This window comes from Cherax quadricarinatus, chromosome 45 (genome assembly GCF_038502225.1).
Source record: "Cherax quadricarinatus isolate ZL_2023a chromosome 45, ASM3850222v1, whole genome shotgun sequence".
Taxonomy (NCBI): domain Eukaryota; kingdom Metazoa; phylum Arthropoda; class Malacostraca; order Decapoda; family Parastacidae; genus Cherax; species Cherax quadricarinatus.
In genome coordinates this window covers 24,802,383-24,825,510 of record NC_091336.1, presented here as the reverse complement: position 1 = coordinate 24,825,510, position 23,128 = coordinate 24,802,383, and the positions used below count along the sequence as shown (strand labels likewise).

Genomic DNA, 23,128 nt, shown 5'->3' with positions numbered 1-23,128 from the left:
TACCCGCTCCTGAAACTCATTCCAGTCCTGAAGCTTATTTCATTTACTCTTGAACCTCATCCTACCCACTCTTTATACGCATTCCACCCACTCCTGAAGCGCATTCCACTCACTTTCAGTATGCGCTGTAGCGAGCAAAAACCACAGCGCCGAACACGACTAACCTTTCAATATTCCTCGACACCTTTTCACCTGCAGGATTTTTCTTTCACATTTATCATCATCAGAAACTTGGGCACCACTTATACCAGCTGTAATCTGAAGTCGCTTAAACAGGCATGAAAAATGGTTGATTCTCTGAGGCTTTTTTTTATACACGCGTTTGTATACTCGCCTACTTGGGGTTTCAAAGGTCGAGTCCTGGATCTGCCTCGTACTCTTGCCTGTACCAAGGTTCACTCTCACCTGAACTCATGGGACACTTACGACACGGTTAATCTGGCGTATTTCATTCATGATACTCTGTTCATGTGTACTTTGGAGCAGTTGCCTGATGTTTATGCCTAAATCTTTTTCATCACATGACTCTAAATTGCGTATCGTCCTTGTGGAACGCTATTTACTACCTCTGATCTTCTATTCCAGTTTGAATTGTATTTAATGGGGATGAACTCTAGTATCCACTTTTTAATTAATACTGTAGTCTTTCCAAATAGTTCGGTATTGTCTTGCAAAAAAAAAAAATTACTTTTATGCAGCCTACTGCATTATTGTAATAATTGTATAAGTAATGTCAGTGCATTCCTAAATGCAAATTAGACTGGCCAGTTGAACGCATACTGGACAAGTGACATTTTTTGTGTACTCCAGAATATTGGCAAAAATCAAACATTTCATACACAGTGATCAGTGTGGGTCCCAGTACTGTTCATGTGGGACCCAGCTTGTTTAACCTCTCAATGAATCAATGCTCCCTGTGATGTAGTTCCTTCGTAGGCTTCTGTTAGTGTTGTAAGGTAGCATTTCCTTCTGAAAACTGTGATATTGTTCCGATGTTATCACACGTTCTTAAGATATTCCGTTGTTCATTCTTTTTTTTTTCTTCTTCACAATGCTTTGAACGTAAGTTAAGGTTATTGGTCAGTAGTTTCGTGATTGTTCTCCGTCGCCTTTCTGGAATATTGAAATTTCATTATCTTTTTTCCATGTATCTGCTTATTGGAATTTTCATCAACTTTTTCCAGGCGTCTTAAAGTTTGCTCGGTTTTAATTGTTTTAGCGAAGATCTAGGTAGGTGCTGATGGCTTTTTTATTTTATTTATTTTTTTTTTTTTGCACAAGATGCTGTTGAGAGGATCTTGACCCATGGACTTGGATCTATACTCTGCTTGGGTCGAGTCTGATTGCTTCTCATTCTCCAAGGCGTTGTTTAACCTCTACGGACTAAACCCTTCCTCTTGTATATAATTTTTTACTTTAGATTCCAAGGAGATATCCTAACCAGTCCACTTTTGTTATATCGATCTCAGACAGTAATTATCTATCTCTCATATATTAGTTTCAGTGATCTCTAGTTCTATGCTGTTTTCCTTTCCTTTACTAGATATTCCGCTGTTTTCTATTCTCTCAAGACTTTGGTCTCTTTTTCTCGTTTTAATAGCAGTTTCCTTAATTATTCTACATAATTATCTAACAGTCTATTAGATTACACTCATGGGTAACATAACGAATGGGGAATGGGAGACAGTCAGATTTGATCCAGTAAAAGGAGGTATAGGGTCGGTTCCTAAGGTCAAGAGCCTGTCGCTGACATCAAGAAACTTCCCTTGATAGGAACATGTCGACGTTGTCTTAGTTCATTTATTAAGCTTTGTAGTTTCCTATGCCCATAATCCCTCATGTCAGACACTCTTAGGGAAAATATTAGATCTAGCCTTGCAGGACATCATCCTCTCCACATTGTTGTATTCTGTCGACCAGCTATAATGACTCGTGATATCCAGTAGTACAACACAATATTATAATTATTATATTTATGGGAAGGTGCTTAACCCGTAGAGGTCATGCAGTCTCTACGGAATAGGTAATCAGGTTTAACCCATGGAAAAGAAGGGTAACTACAATCCATTGGATGTAGAGCCATCTAGCAGTGGTGTTTTTTAAGGCGATACCCAAACCGTGAAGAATTAAACAGAGGAATAAAAGGGGGAGGAATAACATACGAAAAAGTATTAAGAAAATGAAACCCAGACGTGCGAGAAAATCAGTGAAGTATAAGGATGTATAAGAGAAGGAAGTGAGAATAAATAAAATAAAATTGACAGGTAATGGATGAAGATAAAGATCTCTCCCGAAACTACTGTTTTCCATTCTTGTACAACCCTCAAGATCTTTACCCTCAGTCTTCATGTTCTTCTCAAACTTTAGATTTTTGTCATCGTTCTTCTCATTTATGCATTTTTTCCAAGGCTTTATCTTATCTTTTATTTGACCCTGTATTTTATTTTTCTGTTTTTCTCATTATTCCTTTATCCCTTATCTCCGTCTATCTAGCCCTTCTCGCTGTCTATTCCCTTTTCTCTGCCTCGCTCCCTTTTTTCCTCCCTGCTCGCTTTTCCTGTGCATGCTTTTCTCACATTTTCATATTGCTGTAACCTCTGGAAACTCTGACAGAGAGAGTTGAGAGTCAGTCTCCTTGTCTTCGCGTCTCGCGTGTTGACACACACTGTCTCGGCACTCGACCTATGCTGTTTTATTATATTCTGACCCAGCTCGATAGCAGCCTATCTGGCGACTTGTGTGTCCTCCATGTATCACGTGGTTCTTAAAAATATTTGTTTTTCATATATAATCGAACACACACACACACACACACACACACACACACACACACACACACACACACACACACACACACACACACACACACACACACACAGGATAAAGCTCATGGAGCAGGGAGAGAGAGTGGATCTAGTGGCAACCAGTGAAGAGGCGGGGTCAGGAGCAATGAATCGACCCCTGCAACCACAATTAGGTGAGTACACACACAAACACACACACACACACACACACATACACACACACACACACACACACACACACACACACACACACACACACGTGTGTAAACTTGGAACTCATTTTTTACTAAAACAGTTGTATATCTGAATTATTATAATCATGGGGAAGCGCTGAATCCGTAGGCGTTTATACCTCTCCTTAGGAATGGGAGATAGAAGTTGGAGTCCGGGAAAGTTAGGGTATCTCCAACTCCTTAGATAAAGAGCTTCTCAAGAGCATTAAAGAACTCGGTACCCTCTTAATATCTCTTTATTTTACAATTATTTAATCTGCCTATCATTTTCAGTGTTGTCCTAATTATATGTAGTATAGTTTTTTATCCAAGAGTACAATTTCTTGACGTGCAGATTTATTTAAGGGATGTAAAGCATCCGTTAAATGATCAGTGATGAATCTGCAAATCCTTCCAGCTTTATATAGAAGAACGGCAGGTCTATAGCAGATGTATAGCAAAATGACATAATGCTCTTTGTTTGGCGACGATCATTGCTGAATACAATAGCTCGGTATTTTCCCAAAAACGACGGATTTATTACCGCAGTTAAAATATATATTAGCTTTAGTTATTTCTCTAAACAGTTCCAGGCGAATAACAAAGTTCGAAAGCGTTGCGCAAAAATAATGATAGTGTGATTTTCGTGGACATGTAACAAAAATTATTATCTTGTTTATTTAAACAACCTTCGCAGGTCAAGACACGGGGAAAGATGTGTGTTCTTCCCCGGCTGCACTGTCGTGTTGCGACATCATCACGGAAATATTCACTGCATTCCTGGAATGACGTATGACAGGCTCGGTGACTCCTGTTTTTATTTCTGTGCGATGACTCCTGTGTACATTAATCTGCCTGAGTGTATATTATATAAGTTAACGTTGGTGATGCCTTGCTGTGTGTGTGAGAGTATGTACACGAAGGGATTTGCAAAGAGCATTCATAGTTCCTTTGCATAAAGGCAAATGGGACAAAAGAGAGAATAAGACTTATAGGGAAGTTAGCATGTTGAGTATGACTGGTAAGGTGTGTGGTAGTTTTTATTAAAGGAACTAAGAGTAAGGAGGCTTTAGGAAGGGTGGGGGATGTATGGACAAAGTGTTTACAGTGAAACTTATAAGTGAACAGTATTTACATAAGGGTAAAGAGGTTTTCGCTGCATTTATGGATTTCGTAAAGCCATATGACAGGGTGGATACGGAAGTAATGTGGCAGATGTTGCAAATGTATGGAATAGGAGGTAGGTTACTTAAAGCAGATTAGAATTTTTTACGAGGATAGTAAAGCTTGGGTTATATAGGAGAGAGAGGGAGATTATTTCCCAGTAAAAGTAGGCCTTAGACAGGGATGCTTGATGTCACCATGGTTGTTCAAATATATTTATAGGTAGGGATGTAAGAGAAGTGAATGCTCGTGTGTTGAAAAGAGGTTTTGGACTAAAAGGTAATCTAACACAAAGAAGAAGTTGTCACAGTTGCTTTTTGCTGATGACACTGTGCTGTCGGGAGAGTCTGAAGAGAAGTTGGTGGACGAATTTGGGAGAATATGTAAAAAAAGGGAAGGAAATTAAAAGTGAACATAAGAAAGAGCAAGGGGATGAGAACAAAAAAATAGGAAATGAAAGCCTGGATATGAGACTGGAGGGAGTATGGAAGATTTGGATGTGTTCAGATATTTGAGAGAGGACTTGTCACCGGATGGGTCTGTGAGAGGTGAGGTCAGCCATAGAATTTATGAGATATATAGCTGGTTCACTGAGGAGTCTGTGGAGACGAGAACATCCATGGACGCACAGAGGGAAATGTATGAAAGTATAATGATACCAACGCCCTTATATGGGCGTGAAGCATTGGTGGTGAATGTTTCAACAACGAGAAGGCTGCAGACAGTGGAGATGTGTCTGAGTGCTATGTGCGGCGTGAATATGATGCAGACAATCCGTAGTTTGGAAATCAGGAGGCCGTGCGTGGTTTCTAAAAGTATTATTCAAAGGGATGAGGAGGGGTTGAGATGGTTCCGATTTTTAGAAAGGATGGAACAAAATAGAGTAACTTGGAGGGCGTATAAATCTGTAGTGGAAAAGAGGCGGGGTGGGAGTCTTCCTTGGGAAGGTTAGAGATAGAGGGGGGGGTAAAAGGATGTTTTGTGTGCGAGGGAATTAGACTTCCAGCAAGCGTGCGTGAGCGTGTTAGAGTGGAGGCAAATGGTTTTAATCACGTTACGTGCTGTTGGAGTGTGAGCAAAGTAACATTTATGAAAGGATTAACCAGTTAATCGAACTTAAGTCCTGGAAGTGGGAAGTACAGTGCCTGCGCTCTGAAGGAGGGGTGGAGATATGTTGCATTTTATTTAATTGCAATGTCAACACGCATTTGGCAAGACAGTAATGGAGTGAGTGATAATAAGTGTTTCTTCTTTTTCGGGTCACCCTCTCTCTGAGGGAAACAAAAGTATGGGCTCCTAGTCGTAGCTAGACGATGTGGATGTGTCCCATTCCCTTGAGTACCAGGCCTGTGATAAGTTATTTCATCAAATCCTGCCACATGCAGTGAGCTTCAGAAGAGATTTTGGAATGCTTAACAGTTCCCAAATGGGCCAACTTATGCATGCAGGGGATGAGATGAAAAGCTGAAAACCACCTGCCTGAAAGCTGGCTTCCCTGGACCTAAACGTCTAGCATTAGCTGGGCGCCAAGGTACGGGACCAGCGTCGTACCATGGTAGAGCACTGCGGTCATTGTTCCAAGGTTCGTAGGTTCGAGTCTCCTTCGACCTGATAATAGTGTTCGAGAATATATATATATATATATATATATATATATATATATATATATATATATATATATATATATATATATATATATATATATATATATTTATATATATATATATATATATATATATATATATATATATATATATATATATATATATATATATATATATACACATATATATATATATATATATATATATATATTTATATATATATACATATATATATATATATATATATATATATATATATATATATATATATATATATATATATATATATACATATATAATTACATACTAACAAGTAGTGTTAGTATTTATTATTAATACAACCATGTCCCAGGTATTTTCTGCGAGTGTTATCGATAGGGTCATCCGAGCTATCACTTTCTGAATGAACTTCATATTGATTTCTCTACGCAAATGTCAAAGTTGAGAGTGAAGCATTCATCAAATTCTCTTTTACCCCGTCAGAGTTTCCATGTTGCACATTGCGTGTTGCTGTTGCGTGACGAGCAAGAATAAGCACAAAGGCAGTGGCATCCGTGTGAGCAGCTAGTCCCCCGCAACCAACACGGATACTGATACATAATTATGCCACCACATAACACACACTGCTGCCTGGAAATGTTTTTAATTATCTTCTTTACACTAAGACACTTGTTGTGATTGTTTAATGTTTGAGTGTTTCTCATGCGAGTGTTTTTAGTATCTTCTTACGGTATTGCTTGAGAATTTTGGCGAATGTTCCGTAAATTTGTATACTAAGATTTCTTTGAAAATCTTGAATGATAATTCTTCTTGTACCTCTTCCTCTCATAAACTACTTTCACGATGTTTTCTCAAGAGAAAGATAATCTTATGTTTCGTGGCTGTTAGAGAAGCTTGTCTGTATTTCGATTAGTGGAGGAGGATCGAGCCTCCACAAATTTACTTAACGTGGCACACGGATATAATATTAGTCATTCAGCGCAGGTAATGTACGCTCGACTCTCCGTCTCTCTGAAGAGTTTTTTCCACTTACGGCAAAGATTATATATATCTATATATATATATATATATATATATATATATATATATATATATATATATATATATATATATATATATATATATATATATATATATATATATATATATATATATATATATATATATATATATATATATATATATATATATATATATATATATATATATATATATATATATATATATATATATATATATATATATATATATATATATATATATACACACACACACACACACACGAATGTTCATTCATCCAACTTTTATTTTTGCCATAAGGATGGAAAGAAAGGGAAGAAATAGAGTAGAACAGACCCACGAAAGAAGGTAAACAGTAAGAACGAGATGAAAAGGTTCATTGGCCTAAAACCCAGAATTAGCATTTTCGGCAGGCTTAGAGGTGATCGATGGGTGAGGTCGCTGCATTATCCCTGAAGCCAACATCCCCCGGTTTCTCTTACTAGTCTTTTCTCTTTGCGTATAGTTTATTGATATTGTTGGACATATTTTTAGTGACTTTCCTACTGTTTCATATGCTCGTGTGTATCGCGCTCCCGCGCTCACCTGTTTGTACCCATCTACTTGTGGTTGCAAGGGTCACATCGCAGTTCCTGGACCCGCCTCTTCCCCTTGTCATACCTCTCCTTAAAGCTATGTATAGATCCTGCCTCCTCTCCATCGCACTCCAGATTGTTCCACTTCCTAACAACTCCAGTGCTTCAAAAGTATTTCCAAACATCCCTGCGACTTGAGTTTTCAACTACCAGTTGCCAATTCCTAGATTTCTATATTTTGACCAGGCTTTTGCACTTTTAACTTTTGCTTCTCTACAGCTCTGGGTGAACCATCGACCCGCTCATGTCTTGCCATTGCTGCTTCTGCAACTGAGAATGACTTTCTCCTCTGCCTCCCAGAACTTTCCTGCTACATATTTCATCATTTCATTCAGTCTCTGTAAGTTTCTTTTCCCACATCACTCCGACGTCAATTTTCTCCCTTCCCGTGCTGTATTTCTCTCCAAATTTGCATCGACACAGTCTGTGTGCACATGTGTTTTTGTGTATTCATATGTGGTTGTGGGAGTCGAGTTCCAGTTCCCGGACTCTCCATTCAACTTGCCGCTTGCTGGATTCACTCCTTCCCGGCTACATGGGCCCTGTCGAAGCCTGCCACCACTACCTCATCGTAAAGTCATTCCGCTACCAGACCACCCTAAGACTGAACAAATACTTCCTGTGGCTCATCTTTCTTTAACTTGCAGCTGTGCATCAGTTTGCTCCCTGCCTCTCAAACAGGCTGTCGCTGTCTGCCCCATAAATTCCTCAGATTTATTTTGTACGTTTCCCTGTCTCTCCTGTCCCATATGTCCTCCAGATCTCGTGCGCGTGTGAGTGCGTGCGCGCGTGCCTGTGTGCGTGTGTCTAAGATTGAAAGTCATTCTTTTACCAGATAGAGAAGCAGTGTCATTACGGTGTGACACATGGCTCCTTCAGCCACACTGAGTTAACTGTCTCCGCTGAGAGGTATCACCTGGCCACCAGTCAACTGACACGAAATTTGACGTGCAGCATCATGATGACTATAACGATCGGCCCTATTGAGAGCCTTATTATGGTGCTAAAACATAAAAATTTAAATTTAACATTGGTACTAATACTTTATGACTTGAGTTTCAGTATACTAGTTTCTGTTTTGTTAAACAGATGTTTTAACGTGTGTGTGTGTGTGTGTTTGTGCAGCTTCTAATCCTGTGTCTCCACTCACCATCTAATCTCACTTACGCTACACTCATCTACAAGGACCATCTACAATACTACCTACACTACACACAATCACCATCGCTACTTAAAACCCTACCACCTTAACACCTACACTCACCTGATACCACGTGTATGGTGACGCTGGTTGCTGCTAGGTGAGTCACATTACAGTAGTAGGTTCCTGAGTCTTGTCTGACAGCGTTGCTCACTCTCAGCCATGATCGTGCTACTGAGCCTCGTAGCTCCGTCTTCACGCTGTGGGGAAGAGTACCAAGGATTGGTTTTTCATAAATCAAAACTGGACACATCAGCAGTGTGCTGATAACCTATATTATCGTCCCACAGTGGGAGCAAAACTTTGCTATGTTTGCCCACCATATTTCATCACGTAGGAAGGGATCGAACAAGGTGTTGAAATCTGTCAACCTGAGCTGAGAGACTTCTGTAGGGTAATGCGGATATCAAGCATTCCAGCAAAGGTTTATCAGATATGGAAGATTCAGAAGCGTGGTTCCAGTATATCTGGAGTTACTATAACTTAGGAATTGCCGTCTCTCAAGACAGCCTATGCCATTCACATGAGAAAGATCTTTTTTAAGTCTCCGTCATCCCAAAGCGGGGCCAAGATAAATTATAAATAACAGACTCAGGAAAAGAAGCAGGAGAGAACAGAAATAATGGTGTCATAAGATATCAGTCTGTATATTATCAATCTATCCATGGAGAAAAAAGGGGGAGGGACTGTGTGATGACAATGCTCTTATATGGGTGTGAAGCATAAGTGGTGAATTTTGCAACAAGGTGGCTGGAGGCTGTGGAGATGTGTGGTGTGAACATCATGCAGAGAATTTGTAGCTTGGAAATTAGGTGCCGAGAAGGAGTTGTTGAGGTGGTTTTGCCATTTAGAGAGGATGGAACAAAACAGGATGACTTCGAGGGTATATAAATTTGTACTGGACGGAAGACGGGAAAAGGGTCATCCTAGGAAGGGTTGGAGTGAGGGGAAGGGGGGCAGGGGGTTAAGGAGGTTTTGTATGCAAAGGACTTAGACATCCAGGAACGTGTGTGAGCATACTAGAGTAAGTGGAGCCTAGTGATTTTTATAACTTGATGAGCTGTTGGAGTTGGAGCAAGGTCACATTTTTAATAGGATTTAGGGAAAACCGGTTAGCCAGAGATGACTCCTGGATGGGAAGTACAGTGCCTGAACTCTGAAGAAGGGATGGGGATATCTGCCGCTTTGAACTGTAATTGTGGTGCCCCTCTGACAAGACAGTGATGAAGTGAGTAATGAAACTTTTTCTTTTTCTTTCGGTCAACCTGCCTCTGTGGGAGACGACCGATGTGTTAAAATAAATATAATAAATTAATAATACAATAAATAATATGTGTGGTAGGGAAAGTGGAATATTCAAATTGCTTCAGGAAGATATCCAAATATTCTTCCTCGATGCCTTTTTATGCATCTCTCTCTCTCTCTCTCTCTCTCTCTGTTACATATATATATATATATATATATAAATATATATATATATATATATATATATATATATATATATATATATATATATATATATATATATATATATATATATATATATATATATATATATATATATATATATATATATATATATATATATATATATATAATATAGCACATACAGTATGCATTTGCATGCAACTGGGTCATCACTAGTCTGCTAATGAGTGCTGGCAAATTGAGGATAGCTAATGAGGATATCCTCCAACACCCCAGAGTAGATAAAATATTTACTCATTTTCAAATATTCCATTTCACCAGTGTTAGTGCTGTGTCAGAGATGTGTTGGCGGTGTGTTGGAGCTGCGTTAATTATGAGTCGGTGCTGTTTCGGAGCTGTTGAAACTGTGCTCTAACGCTGTGTTTCAGATGTGTCGTGTTGTTTAGGAACTGTGGTGGTGCTCCATTGTTGTTGTGATGTTGTGTTGCCGCGTTGCTGGAGTGTCATTACTCTGTTAAGGGTTGTGTTGACGCTCTATATTGCTGTGTTAGTTGTGATGGTATACAAATTTGTGTGGTGCTTTGTTGGTGCTGTGTTATTGCTTTTAGAGGAAGTTGGCTTCGTTACTGTTGGAGTCTTTGGCAACCCTTATATCTGTAGGCTCAATACACCGCTTGGGGAAAGGAGGAAGCATTCACGTATATTACAATGGATAGATAACTAAAATTCTTAGATCAAGGAGCCTTCACCAGCATCAAGGAGCCTTCGCCAGCATCAAGGAGCCTTCGCCAGCATCAAGGAGCCTTCACCAGCATCACAGAGCCTTCACTAGCATCAAGGAGCATTCACCAGCATCAAGGAGACTTCACCAGCATCGAGGAGCTTTCTCCAGCATCAAGGAGACTTCACCAGCATCAAGGAGCTTTCTCCAGCATCAAGGAGCTTTCTCCAGCATCAAGGAGACTTCACCAGCATCAAGGAGCCTTCTCCAGCATCAAGGAGACTTCACCAGCATCAAGGAGCCTTCGCCAGCTTCAAGGAGCTTTCTCCAGCAACAAAGAGACTTCACCAGCATCAAGGAGCCTTCACCAGCATCAAGGAGACTTCACCAGCATCAAGGAGACTTCACCAGCATCAAGGAGCCTTTACCAGCATCACAGAACCTTCATCAGCATCAAGGAGACTTTACCAGCATCAAGGAGACTTCACCAGCATCAAGGGGACTTCACCAGCATCAAGGAGAATTCTCCAGCATCAAGGAGACTTCACCAGAATCAAGGTGCCTTCTCCAGCATCAAAGAGCCTTCTCCAGCATCAAGGAGATTTCTTCAGCATCAAGGAGACTTCACCAGCATCAAGGACCCTTCACCAGCATCAAGGACCCTCACCAGCAACAAGGACCCTTCACCAGCATCAAGGACCCTTCACCAGCAACAAGGACCCTTCATCAGCAACAAGGACCCTTCATCAGCATCAAGGACCCGTCACCAGCATCAGGGACCCTTCACCAGCATCAAGAACTCTTCACCAGCATCAAGGACCCGTCACCAGCAACAAGGACCCTTCATCAGCAACAAGGACCCTTCACCAGCATCAAGGACCCGTCACCAGCATCAGGGACCCTTCACCAGCATCAAGAACTCTTCACCAGCATCAAGGACCCTTCACCAGCATCAAGGAACCCTCCTTGAATAAATTCTTTTTATACACACTGCTTATCCTTTTTTTATATTTTCCCTTGTACTGTCTACCTTCATACCTATTACATTATAACTATTGTAAATACTGTCCGATTTAAAATCGTACTTTTGTAATATGGATCATCGGGATAAAAGCCTCCATTGTTGATATATCAGAAACAGTTCAAATGGATAATAAATTACACATTAGTACGCTTCATCGGAAACACATTAGCATAGTTTTTTTATAATTGAAATTTAAGCGAGTAATTAGCTCTCTTAATATGTTAATAGTATTTAAACTTTTTATTTTAAAATAAAAGAGTAGAGCTGCTTCTTGCACTGAAATATATATATATATATATATATATATATATATATATATATATATATATATATATATATATATATATATATATATATATATATATATATATATATATATATATATATATATATATATATAAGGGGTCCACCTCTGGTGTAAATTGTGGGACCCATAGCCTCGGAGAATTGGATAAAAAGGCTTCAAGGAAGAATATTTGGATTTCTTCCTGAAGCCATTTGAATATTCCACTTCCCCTACCACCCCATCATATATATATATATATATATATATGACTTAATATGATTATCTGGTTACTGCCCGGTTACTTACCTGACGCCGCCGCGGGAGTCGTCATAGTTGAGTCTATGGGTTCCATGATACCAGGCCACCTGCAGCGAGGTTGCCGTTGGCACGTCGGCTACGTGACACTGCAGCTCAATCGTGGAGCCCGCGCGGTAGACTTTCTCCGTCAGAACCTCCCCGCGCTCGTCCAGGATCTTTATAGCGGCCTCTGGAAACACAAGACACTGACTGGAACTTTGTAGTGACTAGGCCATCACCTCAGTCGTGCTTGACCTGGATCCCTGTGGTTACCTACTGAAACACAATGAATATTGAAAATATAAATGAGCAGCACCAATATTTCGTCCTCGGCCTCTGGAATCTCAACACAAATTAGAATCGTGAATTGACTCGACCAATATCTTAATAGCAGCTTCGAAAGGTTCAAGAAACACTGGAATCTTGTAGTGAGAGGATCATCATCCCGCCCATGTCCATGCTTTCTATGGCGGCCTCAGGAAGCATGGAACAAGCTAGAAATGTAAAGTGACAGAACCAGGATCTCGAAGCATTTGGCAACACACAGGAAACTGAAAATATAAGGTGGCCGGGCCATGATCTTGATGAAACGGCTCATCAAAAGATTAAGACCCGTACCAAAACATCTATCCTGGCGAATATTGTACATACGTTCTCGATGAAGGCTTCTGGACTGGAATCTTGTAGTGACAGGACTAACACTCTCACCGGCAACCTATGGAATCATAAGATAAACTGGAAACTTGGATTAACAGTTCAAATTCCCCACGTGTGTCCAGGATCTTCATGGCTGTTTCCAGAAGAATGAGTTACAGTAACTGGAAACTTAATGTAACTAGACCATCGTCCTGCGCTCTTCCAGTATCTTAATGGCAGACATTGGAGAGAGAAAAATGATAACCTCACTACACACTATGACTGATAATCTCTGAAAGGATAAATTCGACACTTAGGTAACTTCGAGAGTCAGAACCCTTGTGCCGAGCTAATTTAAAAATTGTATGACAACCACTGAAACAAAATGCTCTGAAAAAAATTAAAAATGAGGTCACCAGCTTGTGTATAATCTAAGCACACTTTTAAAGAACATGATTCACAAAGTGAACCACCACTCAGAAGCAGTCGAAGATCTGCATGGTGGTCTCTAAAAGAACAAGTCTCCACGACTTAAGGGGTATGAGATTTTTAAGGAGAAAGTCAACTAACGACAAAACTAGCGAGGCTTGCCACCACCTCGGTTGAGTAACAATTTGTCTATAACAGCTCCTGCAGAAGTAAAAGATGAGAACAGCTGTGGTTTACTGCATCATAAAACTAACATGAACCTGATCGTTTCGGCAAACTACACGATAATGGAATGAGGAGAAAGCAGAAGTGAGGGAAGAATGGATCAGAAGGAAGACACAAAATTTGAAACGTTCAGAACGATGCACATGCCCACCAGTTAAAAAGAAAAATAATCCATGTACAATACATTAGATATGAATTGCAAAGAATTGTATATGTTGAAGGTTCGCTAAGCTTTCACAGCAAAGAAAGATTAAAAAGACGAAGGGAAAATGTAAGACGAAGAATGTGAAAATTTTAAGAAAGGAGAATAGGATGAAAAGTATTAAAAAGAATATTGATAAGGAAAAAAGAATAAATAGAAGGCGAAAGAGAAACGTGAAAAGAAGCAAAATTCCTACGTTTTTCAAACATTTACACATTTTAATTTTTTCGTTGTTTCATATTACACGAAGGAAAATGTTTTAGAGAATTCACGATCGAATTATGCATTGTGATTACACAGGAGTGATGTTATTTATTGTATTACCAAGTGACGGTATTGATTATGTGACAGTGATATTAACAGAAGGGGAATGGGGGAGATTTTTAATGAATGAGTGCCGTTATTAGCACAAAAGTGGTATTAACGCAGTATTGTAGCTTTTACTACAAGCTTTAAGATTTTATCATAGGAAAGGCGTTATTAAAGCAAGAATAATATATACACAGTTGCCGTAATTTACACAAAAATAACGTAATTAACTCTGAATTTACACTTCAACCATTTAAAAATGAAATGTTATTTAACACTAGAAGACAGTGAACAACTGGTACGATTAAGTCATTAAACGTTATATCACACAAAGGGGTTTGTTTGGCCAGCATCTTGGGTTGTAGGAAAGAGGCATTAAACGCTTGTCAGACGCTCCGCTTTATACCATAAGAGTAAAATCTGTGAGGCGATAGACGGAGCCAGGTGATAAAAACGACAGCTGAAGGAACGCTGCTAGGAGTACTTGGGTCAGTACTTTAAGAGAAGCCGAGTTTGGAAGGAAGGCGTTGGTGCGTACGGTGAAGGATTTAAGAGGGATGTGCGGTGGAGTGCCAGGGATCGCCGATCTGTTGTACGCCAGCTCTGGTAATGTAATTATAAGTACGCTGAACGTATATTTGGTTACGTTTCAGTCTGTGGTGCCGTTCATTTTATGCCATGGGCCTTTGCAAAGCACTGAGTGAGGTACTGTGAAGCTCACAACACAGACAAGCTCTTAGACCAGGTAAATCCCCTCAGGTTCACCTAGACAGCTAATGATTGTGCAGTATTTGCTCACCTAAGTAGTAGACACACAATACAGTACAACTTTCTTTTCTGCTGTATACAAAACGAAGTTCACATGTAATATAATATTATTAAGCACAAAAGAAAGCCACTAGCATGTGTATCCCCTGTCTATTAAGCGTGGAGTGGTCTCTGTCCTGCCAGGCTGTTGGTGATTTTTTCAGCGAGTCATTAAAATCTTATCTTCTCTGCTTGTCCCAGAAAATTATTACTTGCAAATCAGCATCCATAAAATATGTTTTACGAAAATTTGAAATCACAATTTAAATAAACAACGGTGTGAAAGAGGTGAATCACAAGCGCGCACTCACTATTTTTCACTGAGAAAAAGTCCAGTTGATAAAAGTGGAAATGTTTCCTGTCAGGAAAACATAGGGACATCATTACCAAGTTCATCCTGGCTACCATCACAATTCATCGGTTGTCATTGAGACACAACGTGCATACCTGTGCCCCCCTCCCCCACACACACAAACACTCACGCACGCGGTACGCAACTTCAAGAGTAGATATAAGGCCAAAGAGGCCATACGTGAAGGAAATCAATATAGTCTTTTCCCCCCTTCTGAAAAAGGCCACACACAAACCCCAGCCTTCCCTCCTTACACACAAGCAGCGAAAAGACAGCTAGAACACCACATGTCAGAGTATATTAAAAGAGAGTAAGTTCCGAGTACGGTACACAAATGTAGATGAAGTGCCAAATAAGAGTAGCGAACTGAAATAAAAGATAGCTGGGGCAACCACAGAAATCATAGGTATCATACGGATAAAACTAACAAATGATAACAGGTGCAATATTTCTATGTGGATATCTTGTAATGAAGAAAGAAAGAGAAAACATGAAAGGGGAAGAAACTGCACTACTAATAAGCTATAAGCTAAAGTGTGAAGATATAATTTACTCGTAAAAAGAAAGAATTTGTACATATGGTTTTGAAAGCCGACCAGTTGACAAATGTTGCACAAATGTCTGATTTATCAAACAAAAAGGAGTCAAATGTATATACTGAGAGCTGTGTCAAGATTGTGGGGACCCAAAGTAATAGTAGTGGTGATTTACAGCACATCACCAAATAGCAAAAGTTGACACCATAGGAAAAGGAGCAAAAGAAACCCATGTCCCCATAGCAAACCTACTAATCATGGACTATTTCCTTAACAAAAAAAAAAAAAAAGTAAATTTGGAGGTTCGGGATTCACATAGGGACCAGCAAAGAATAAGATGATATAGGTAGTGATGGAATTCCTTATCAGTGACACACCAGAGAGGAATGATGAGCCAACAAGACCAGATCTAGTATTTACAATAAATGCATCCGCTATAAGCAAAATTAAATGCCAGACTTTTCTGAATACTAGTTACCAAACTGTACTGAAGTTCTAATACTCTGTACAAGTAAATACAGTGGAAAAAAATAGCAGATGGTGAATGGAGAATCAATTGAAACTTCCGAAGACGAAATTTTGTTGGAATCAGAGAATTCCTGAATGCGGAACAACGTGAAAGGGAAATAGAAGGAAATTCAACAAATAAGAGAAAATACCTACCTGGAAAATACCAGGAGGCAGAGAAAAACTCCAGACTCAGAAGAAGAGGAAATAATAAGAAAAGAGTCAATGGTTCAACCAAAGACGATTAGAGGAAAAAATAGAGGCGCAAGAGAGTGGAGAAATTATAGAAAGTGAAGAGCTATGGAAATGAAAGAAGTGAGAAGAAGAGCAAGAAACGAATATGGAAAGGTGAGAAGAGAAACTGAGCAACAATTTGAGAATGATACAGCAGAAAAAGCCAATTCTGAACTAAACTTCTTCAAAACTGCTGTATTTTCTGGCATATAAGGCGCACGACAGAAGTATCATAACTGTAAATCACTAATTATATTCTAGGGCTAATTACCCTCATACTTTATGCTAAAGCGTAACCCAGATCCTACCGTTGATCCTGACCTTGAGCATATAAGACGCAGGGTGATTTTCCAAGACTTTTTTGAGGAAAAAAGGCGCTCCTTGTATTTTAGAAAGCTTGGTACATGAAAAGGTGACAGTAAAAGACCTTTTACGAACACACGCACACAGCCTAGCAAGTGAGGTAGTGGAGGCAGGAACCATACATAGCTTTAGGATGAGGTATGATAAAGCTCATGGAGCAGGGAGAGGAGCTAGTAGCACTCAGTGAAGAGGCGGGGCCAGGAGCTGAGTCTCGACCCCTGCAACCACAGTTAGGTGAGTACACACACACACACACAAACTATGTTAGTAATGCAGCTGACTGCTGCTGCTCTACCATGTTAGTGCTGCAACTGACTGCTGCTGCTTTACCTTGTTAGTGGGGCATCTAACTGCTGCTTCAGTGTGTGCCAAGCAGGTGAATTCTCTAGCAGTCTAGCTCATTCTAATATATAACTCCTAGTGAAACATGGCATACATTGTCCGTAGAGTACACTCACTCTTTCTCTCTCTCCCTCTCTAGTGAAACATGGCATACATTGTCCGTAGAGTACACTCACTCTTTCTCTCTCTCTCTCTCTAGTGAAACATGGCATACATTGTCCGTAGAGTACACTCACTCTCTCTCTCTCTCTCCCTCTCTAGTGAAACATGGCATACATTGTCCGTAGAGTACACTCACTCTTTCTCTCTCTCCCTCTCTAGTGAAACATGGCATACATTGTCCGTAGAGTACACTCACTCTTTCTCTCTCTCCCTCTCTAGTGAAACATGGCATACATTGTCCGTAGAGTACACTCACTCTCTCTCACTCACACACACACACACACACACAAACACACACACACACACACACACACACACACACACACACACACATACACACACACACACACACACACACACAAACACACACACACACACACACACACACACACACACACACACACACACACACACACACACACACACACACACACACACACACACACACACACACAAGACTCTGTATACCATTTACGTCAGGTCCATACTGGAGTATGCGGCACCAGTTTGGAATCCACACCTAGTCAAGCACGTCAAGAAATTAGAGAAAGTGCAAAGGTTTGCAACAAGACTAGTCCCAGAGCTACGGGAATTGTCCTACGAAGAAAGGTTGAGGGAAATCGGCCTGACGACACTGGAGGCCAGGAGGGTCAGGGGAGACATGAAAACGACATATAAAATACTGCGCAGAATAGACGAGGTGGACAAAGACGGGATGTTCCAGAGATGGGACAGAGACACAAGAGGTCACAATTGGAAGTTGAAGACTCAGATGAATCAAAGGGATGTTAGGAAGTATTTCTTCAGTCATAGAGTAGTCAAGCCGTGGAATAGCCTAGAAAGTGACGTAGTGGAGGCGGGAACCATACATAGTTTTAAGGCGAGGTATGATAAAGCTCATGGAGCAGGGAGAGAGAGGACCTAGTAGCAATCAGCGAAGAGGCAGGACCAGGAGCTATGGATCGACCCCTGCAACCACATATAGGTGAGTACAAATAGGTGAGTACACTCATACTCACATTCTCACAGCAGTGAGCAACAATTCAAAATCAAACACAGATCATACTGGACAGTGACACAAACCTCGCTCCCAACACACAAACATTCACTCTCCCATTGTTCCTCACTAACTTAACAAGCCAAAATGGATAGGGTAAAGAAAAAAGTTCTTTCATAAGTGTATAGAATTCCATCGTGTCGGATGCGTGTTACTCTTTGTTTTCTCGCCTTAACTGTCAGGTACGATCGTTACTTAGGCTTAAGAAATGTTTCACTGGGCTTTCGTGTTGGATTACATTAAATTGAGACGGGTAGACTGAGGCAAAAAGAGACTTATTGCATTCTATTCACGTAGACGTAATAAGCTCGAAAGCGCCATACATCACCTTGGGAATGTGAGATATTCAAGGGTAATTCAAGGATGGGGATGGTAGGTTTGATGTTTTGCATAAAGAGCTATTCACAGATACAGGGACAGGTAGGTTCACCAGGACCCATCATTAGCGTCAAGGCACTTCCCCCCCCACCCCCCACCCTCTGAAAAGGGCAGAAAGAGGAGAAAACTGAGGCTGTCAAAGATGTAAAGAAAAAAAATGTAGATTTAGTAAGAGGTAGGACGAAATTCACCTAACGCTATGCAGACAATCGTACTACAGTTCATATTTCTGTGAATGTTCTCCAGGAAATATTTCTCCAAATTTTACCTTTGTAAAACGACCAATCGTTGAAGAGTATGCTATAACACTTTTCTAAATCTTCCATCGAAGCTCAGCAGAACACCTGCAACATACAATTCCCAAACACTAGGCATTCTAATAGCCCATATCCAAACACATCCACAGTTGCGACATATCCCAAACGTATTAGATATCCGAACGTATTACACTAGGCACCAAATATCGAACACTGCTGGTAGGTATATATCCGAAGATACAGAACATATAATGCATTCTAGCTCAAACAGTGGACGTTACAGCAACGGGTATACCCAGGCATGTCCAGCATACAATCAGGAATATGCGAGGGAGACTACTAGGCAGGGTGTTTGTCCTCAGGTGGCAGTAGAGGAGGTACGTGGAACGATATACGACTTGTGTGTGTGTGTGTGTGTGTGAGTGTGTGTGTGTGTGTGAGTGTGTGTGTGTGTGTGTGTGTGTGTGTGAGTGTGAATACGCATGCGCGTTCGTTCATCCATATCTATATCTTCATTCATATGTTCATGCATACTTACTCTTATACATGGTTACATGGGCCCTTGACTTTGTGCCTTAACACTGCAAGGTTAAATAAATCATAAGCCTCTATCCACCTGCGACTCTTTCAAACTCGCATCTCTTATCTCCCTCTTTCGCGAAGTTCACTTGGATAAATGGTAGGGTTACGAATGTTCTATTGGTAAACTTTGGACCAAAATGCGTATGGTGTTCTGGAAATGCGCCAAGTGAGCACGTGACGGTGAAGGTGTTATATATATATATATATATATATATATATATATATATATATATATATATATATATATATATATATATATATATATATATATATATATATATATATATATATATATATATATATATATATATATATATATATATATATACATATACATATATTATACACACACACTCGTCCTTAGAAGAGCCTGGAGATCCTAGAATTCACTTGGGTACTGGTCTTCTCTTACCACCTGCTAATATTTTATCAAAACCCTCTTAGAACGGTTCACTCCCTATAAGCCATCAAAACTCCCAGCAAATGTTTTTCTACCTCGTCGACCGCTTTCCACGCTGGTAGTTTTCTTGCCGGACATCAACACTTAAGAGAAGCATCCACTTGCGTAGCAAGTCTTCCACTCCCCGTCTTTTCTGATCCCTACAACCTATCCACCATCCCACTCCCCTCAATTGAAGCTATCTCTATAGAGATAGAGACAGAGGATCCTTTAGTACGTTTCTTCCAAGGATGTGCTTTATCGACTACTTAATAAAGCCCAGTCCTGGGCGAAAAGTTGTATCAAGATCCTTTGCTTCCAGTGTCTTTAACCACACTTGTCCGCTTTCGCCAATTTTCTAGGTATCCCCCATAGCAAAACACATTTCACTCATCCACTATTCCGTCCCCTTCCTGTGGAAAGCCATTAACCTAGGAAACATATCAATACATCGTTATACTATCAACCTATTTCCCTTGCCCCACACTTATACCCATGCACTACTCTGTTCGACCCATTCATATCCCCTACGAAACCTACTGACACCCGCTATAAGTTTTCATATCTGACGTCATATAAATCAGCTGAGGATCACTTCACAGATCAGGCCTCCCCGCGCTCTCTGCATCACTCCATCAGACCTTCCCATTCCAGTTAATGGTTTGCTATTGGTATATTTCCAAACGAAGTAATATTTTCTGTTGCGGAATGGTGTTGATTTTGTATGTATGTGTGTATGTGTGTGTATGTGTGTGTGTGTGTTTGTGTTTCTCTTGGTATTTATCAGTGATACTACAGAAGTTTTGTAATCTTCACTCTCCAGGGCTTCTCTCCCAAAGGCATATTATCATGGAGAAGTGTAAAAACCATTAGAGGTCATACAGCACCTGGAGAAATCGGAGATAATCATATTTGATTCATGGAAGGGAGGGGAGACAGCAAATCTTCGGATTAATAGTTTAGCAGCGTCAACTTAGTCTCTTTAAAAGGCTTTCTAATGCATAATTTTTTTTATCCCCACACTCCAAGAATTCTTTTATCTCTCAGGCGCGTGAAGGAGAAAGTTTCTTTAGCTTTCTCTGGTGTTTTCTGTAGTGTATAGTTGCTTGAAAGGAAATTTTTATATTCGTAGTAGCAGGATCATGGGAAAGCGCTAATCTCGTCTGGTGAATAGGAGGCAATGAAATTTAATGTAAGGAAGTGGCAGGTAGCCGAAGTCACTTGGATCGGGAGTCATTCACCGCCCTTAAAGAGTGAAGCGAATTACGATGTTTGGGTCTTTCGGGCAAATTCTTTCTCTCTTCATATTGGGGGGAGTAATTTCTCTTTCTCTCTCTCTCTCTCTCTCTCTCTCTCTCTCTGTCTGTCTGTCTGTCTCTCTCTCTGTCTCTGTCTGTCTGTCTGTCTGTCTGTCTGTCTCTCTGTCTCTCTCTCTCTCTCTCTCTCTCTCTCTCTCTCTCTCTCTGTCTCTCTCTGTCTCTCTCTCTGTCTCTCTCTGTCTCTCTCTCTCTTTGTGTCTCTGTCTCTGTCTGTCTGTCTGTCTGTCTGTCTGTCTGTCTCTCTCTCTCTCTCTCTCTCTCTCTCTCTCTCTCTCTTTCCCCTTTCATTCTCTCCTTTTACATATTCCAATAAGATTTATTATGCAAACTTTGAGTGAGCGTTCACTGCCTGTTTTATTCACCACATTCTCTCTCTTCCTGATTTCATAATTTTCGTTTAAGCTTGCTGATGCACACCCGTTTGTTTTTGTTGTGCACGTCCCTTTGTCTCTGTTGATGCACTGTTGTTTACTTCTCTTGATACTCGTCCGTTTTTTTCCTGTTCGTTCACTGCCATTACCTTTATTGATGCACTCCCGTTTTTATCTGTTGATGTATGCTATTTTGCCTACTGGTGCATTGCAGTTTGAATCTGTTGGCGCAGTTCCCTTTGTACCTGTTGGTGCACTGCCATTTGGACTTTTTGACGTGATACGATTGAACCTGTTTATGGACTGTCATTTGTGTCTGCTGATACATTGAAATTCGAGCCAGTTACAAATGCACGGTCGTGTGCGTCAACTCCAGAGCTTCAATTTGTAGATATCAGTCTGTGTGTGTGTTCAGGTGTATATGTTAATGAGCCTGTACTCATTTCCTTTAGATTCAACATTTTATTCTTTCTCTGCTTCTCTCTCTTTCGTAATATTCCCTATACAGTCTTCTCTATTTTACTTATAATATTCATAGGCAAGCATTAAACCCGTAGGAGCCACAGTAGCCTCAATTTTTTTCTGTACGAAATGGCTGTATATTTAATCAGAGATTTTTTTTGACATTATTATTATTATTATTATTATTATTATTATTATTATTATTATTATTATTATTATTATTATTATTATTATTATTATTATTATTATTATTATTCTTATTATTATTATTATTATTATTATTATTATTATTATTATTAATTTCATTTTTGAAGTTAAGAGCTGAATTTAGGAGTTATACAACGTCTGTGACAATGGAAATAGTTAGATTCGAGGCAAGAAAGAGGAGAACAAATCCAGTTCCTAGAATCAAGAGCCCTTCACCAGCCAGTATCGCTAATAACTGATCACAAGGTGGGTGAGATTCGAACCCATGGTAGGCGAGCCCTAAAACTCAAATTCATCGTGCTTAGCCACTGTTCTCTGCCCGTCTGCGCTTGCCATAGGTTCGGATCCTACACGTTCTGGGATCGGTTTACAATCGTGTCATTACGATTTGGTGATTCAACCGTAGGGATTATACTGCACTTCGGTAATTGGAGGCAATTATATTCATGGGAAAAAGCTAAACCTCCAGGAGCCATATATTGCTTGGGGAATGGGAAGTGATCAAGTTTGATCCAAGGAAAGGAAAGGTAGCTGTAAATTCTAGGACAGTGGCGAC

General features: G+C 40.0%; 1 protein-coding gene across 1 annotated transcript in view; it reads right to left on the bottom strand.

The window, feature by feature from the left end:
- Positions 1-23,128, bottom strand: part of LOC128694937 (lachesin-like) — a 393,551-nt gene that overhangs the window by 12,310 nt on the left and 358,113 nt on the right. The window contains exons 6-7 of the mRNA XM_070094368.1: positions 12,406-12,586; positions 8,704-8,840 (exon numbers count right to left, since the gene is read on the bottom strand). Of these exons, the coding sequence (XP_069950469.1) occupies positions 8,704-8,840; positions 12,406-12,586 (318 nt within the window). The remainder of the gene's footprint in view (positions 1-8,703; positions 8,841-12,405; positions 12,587-23,128) is intronic.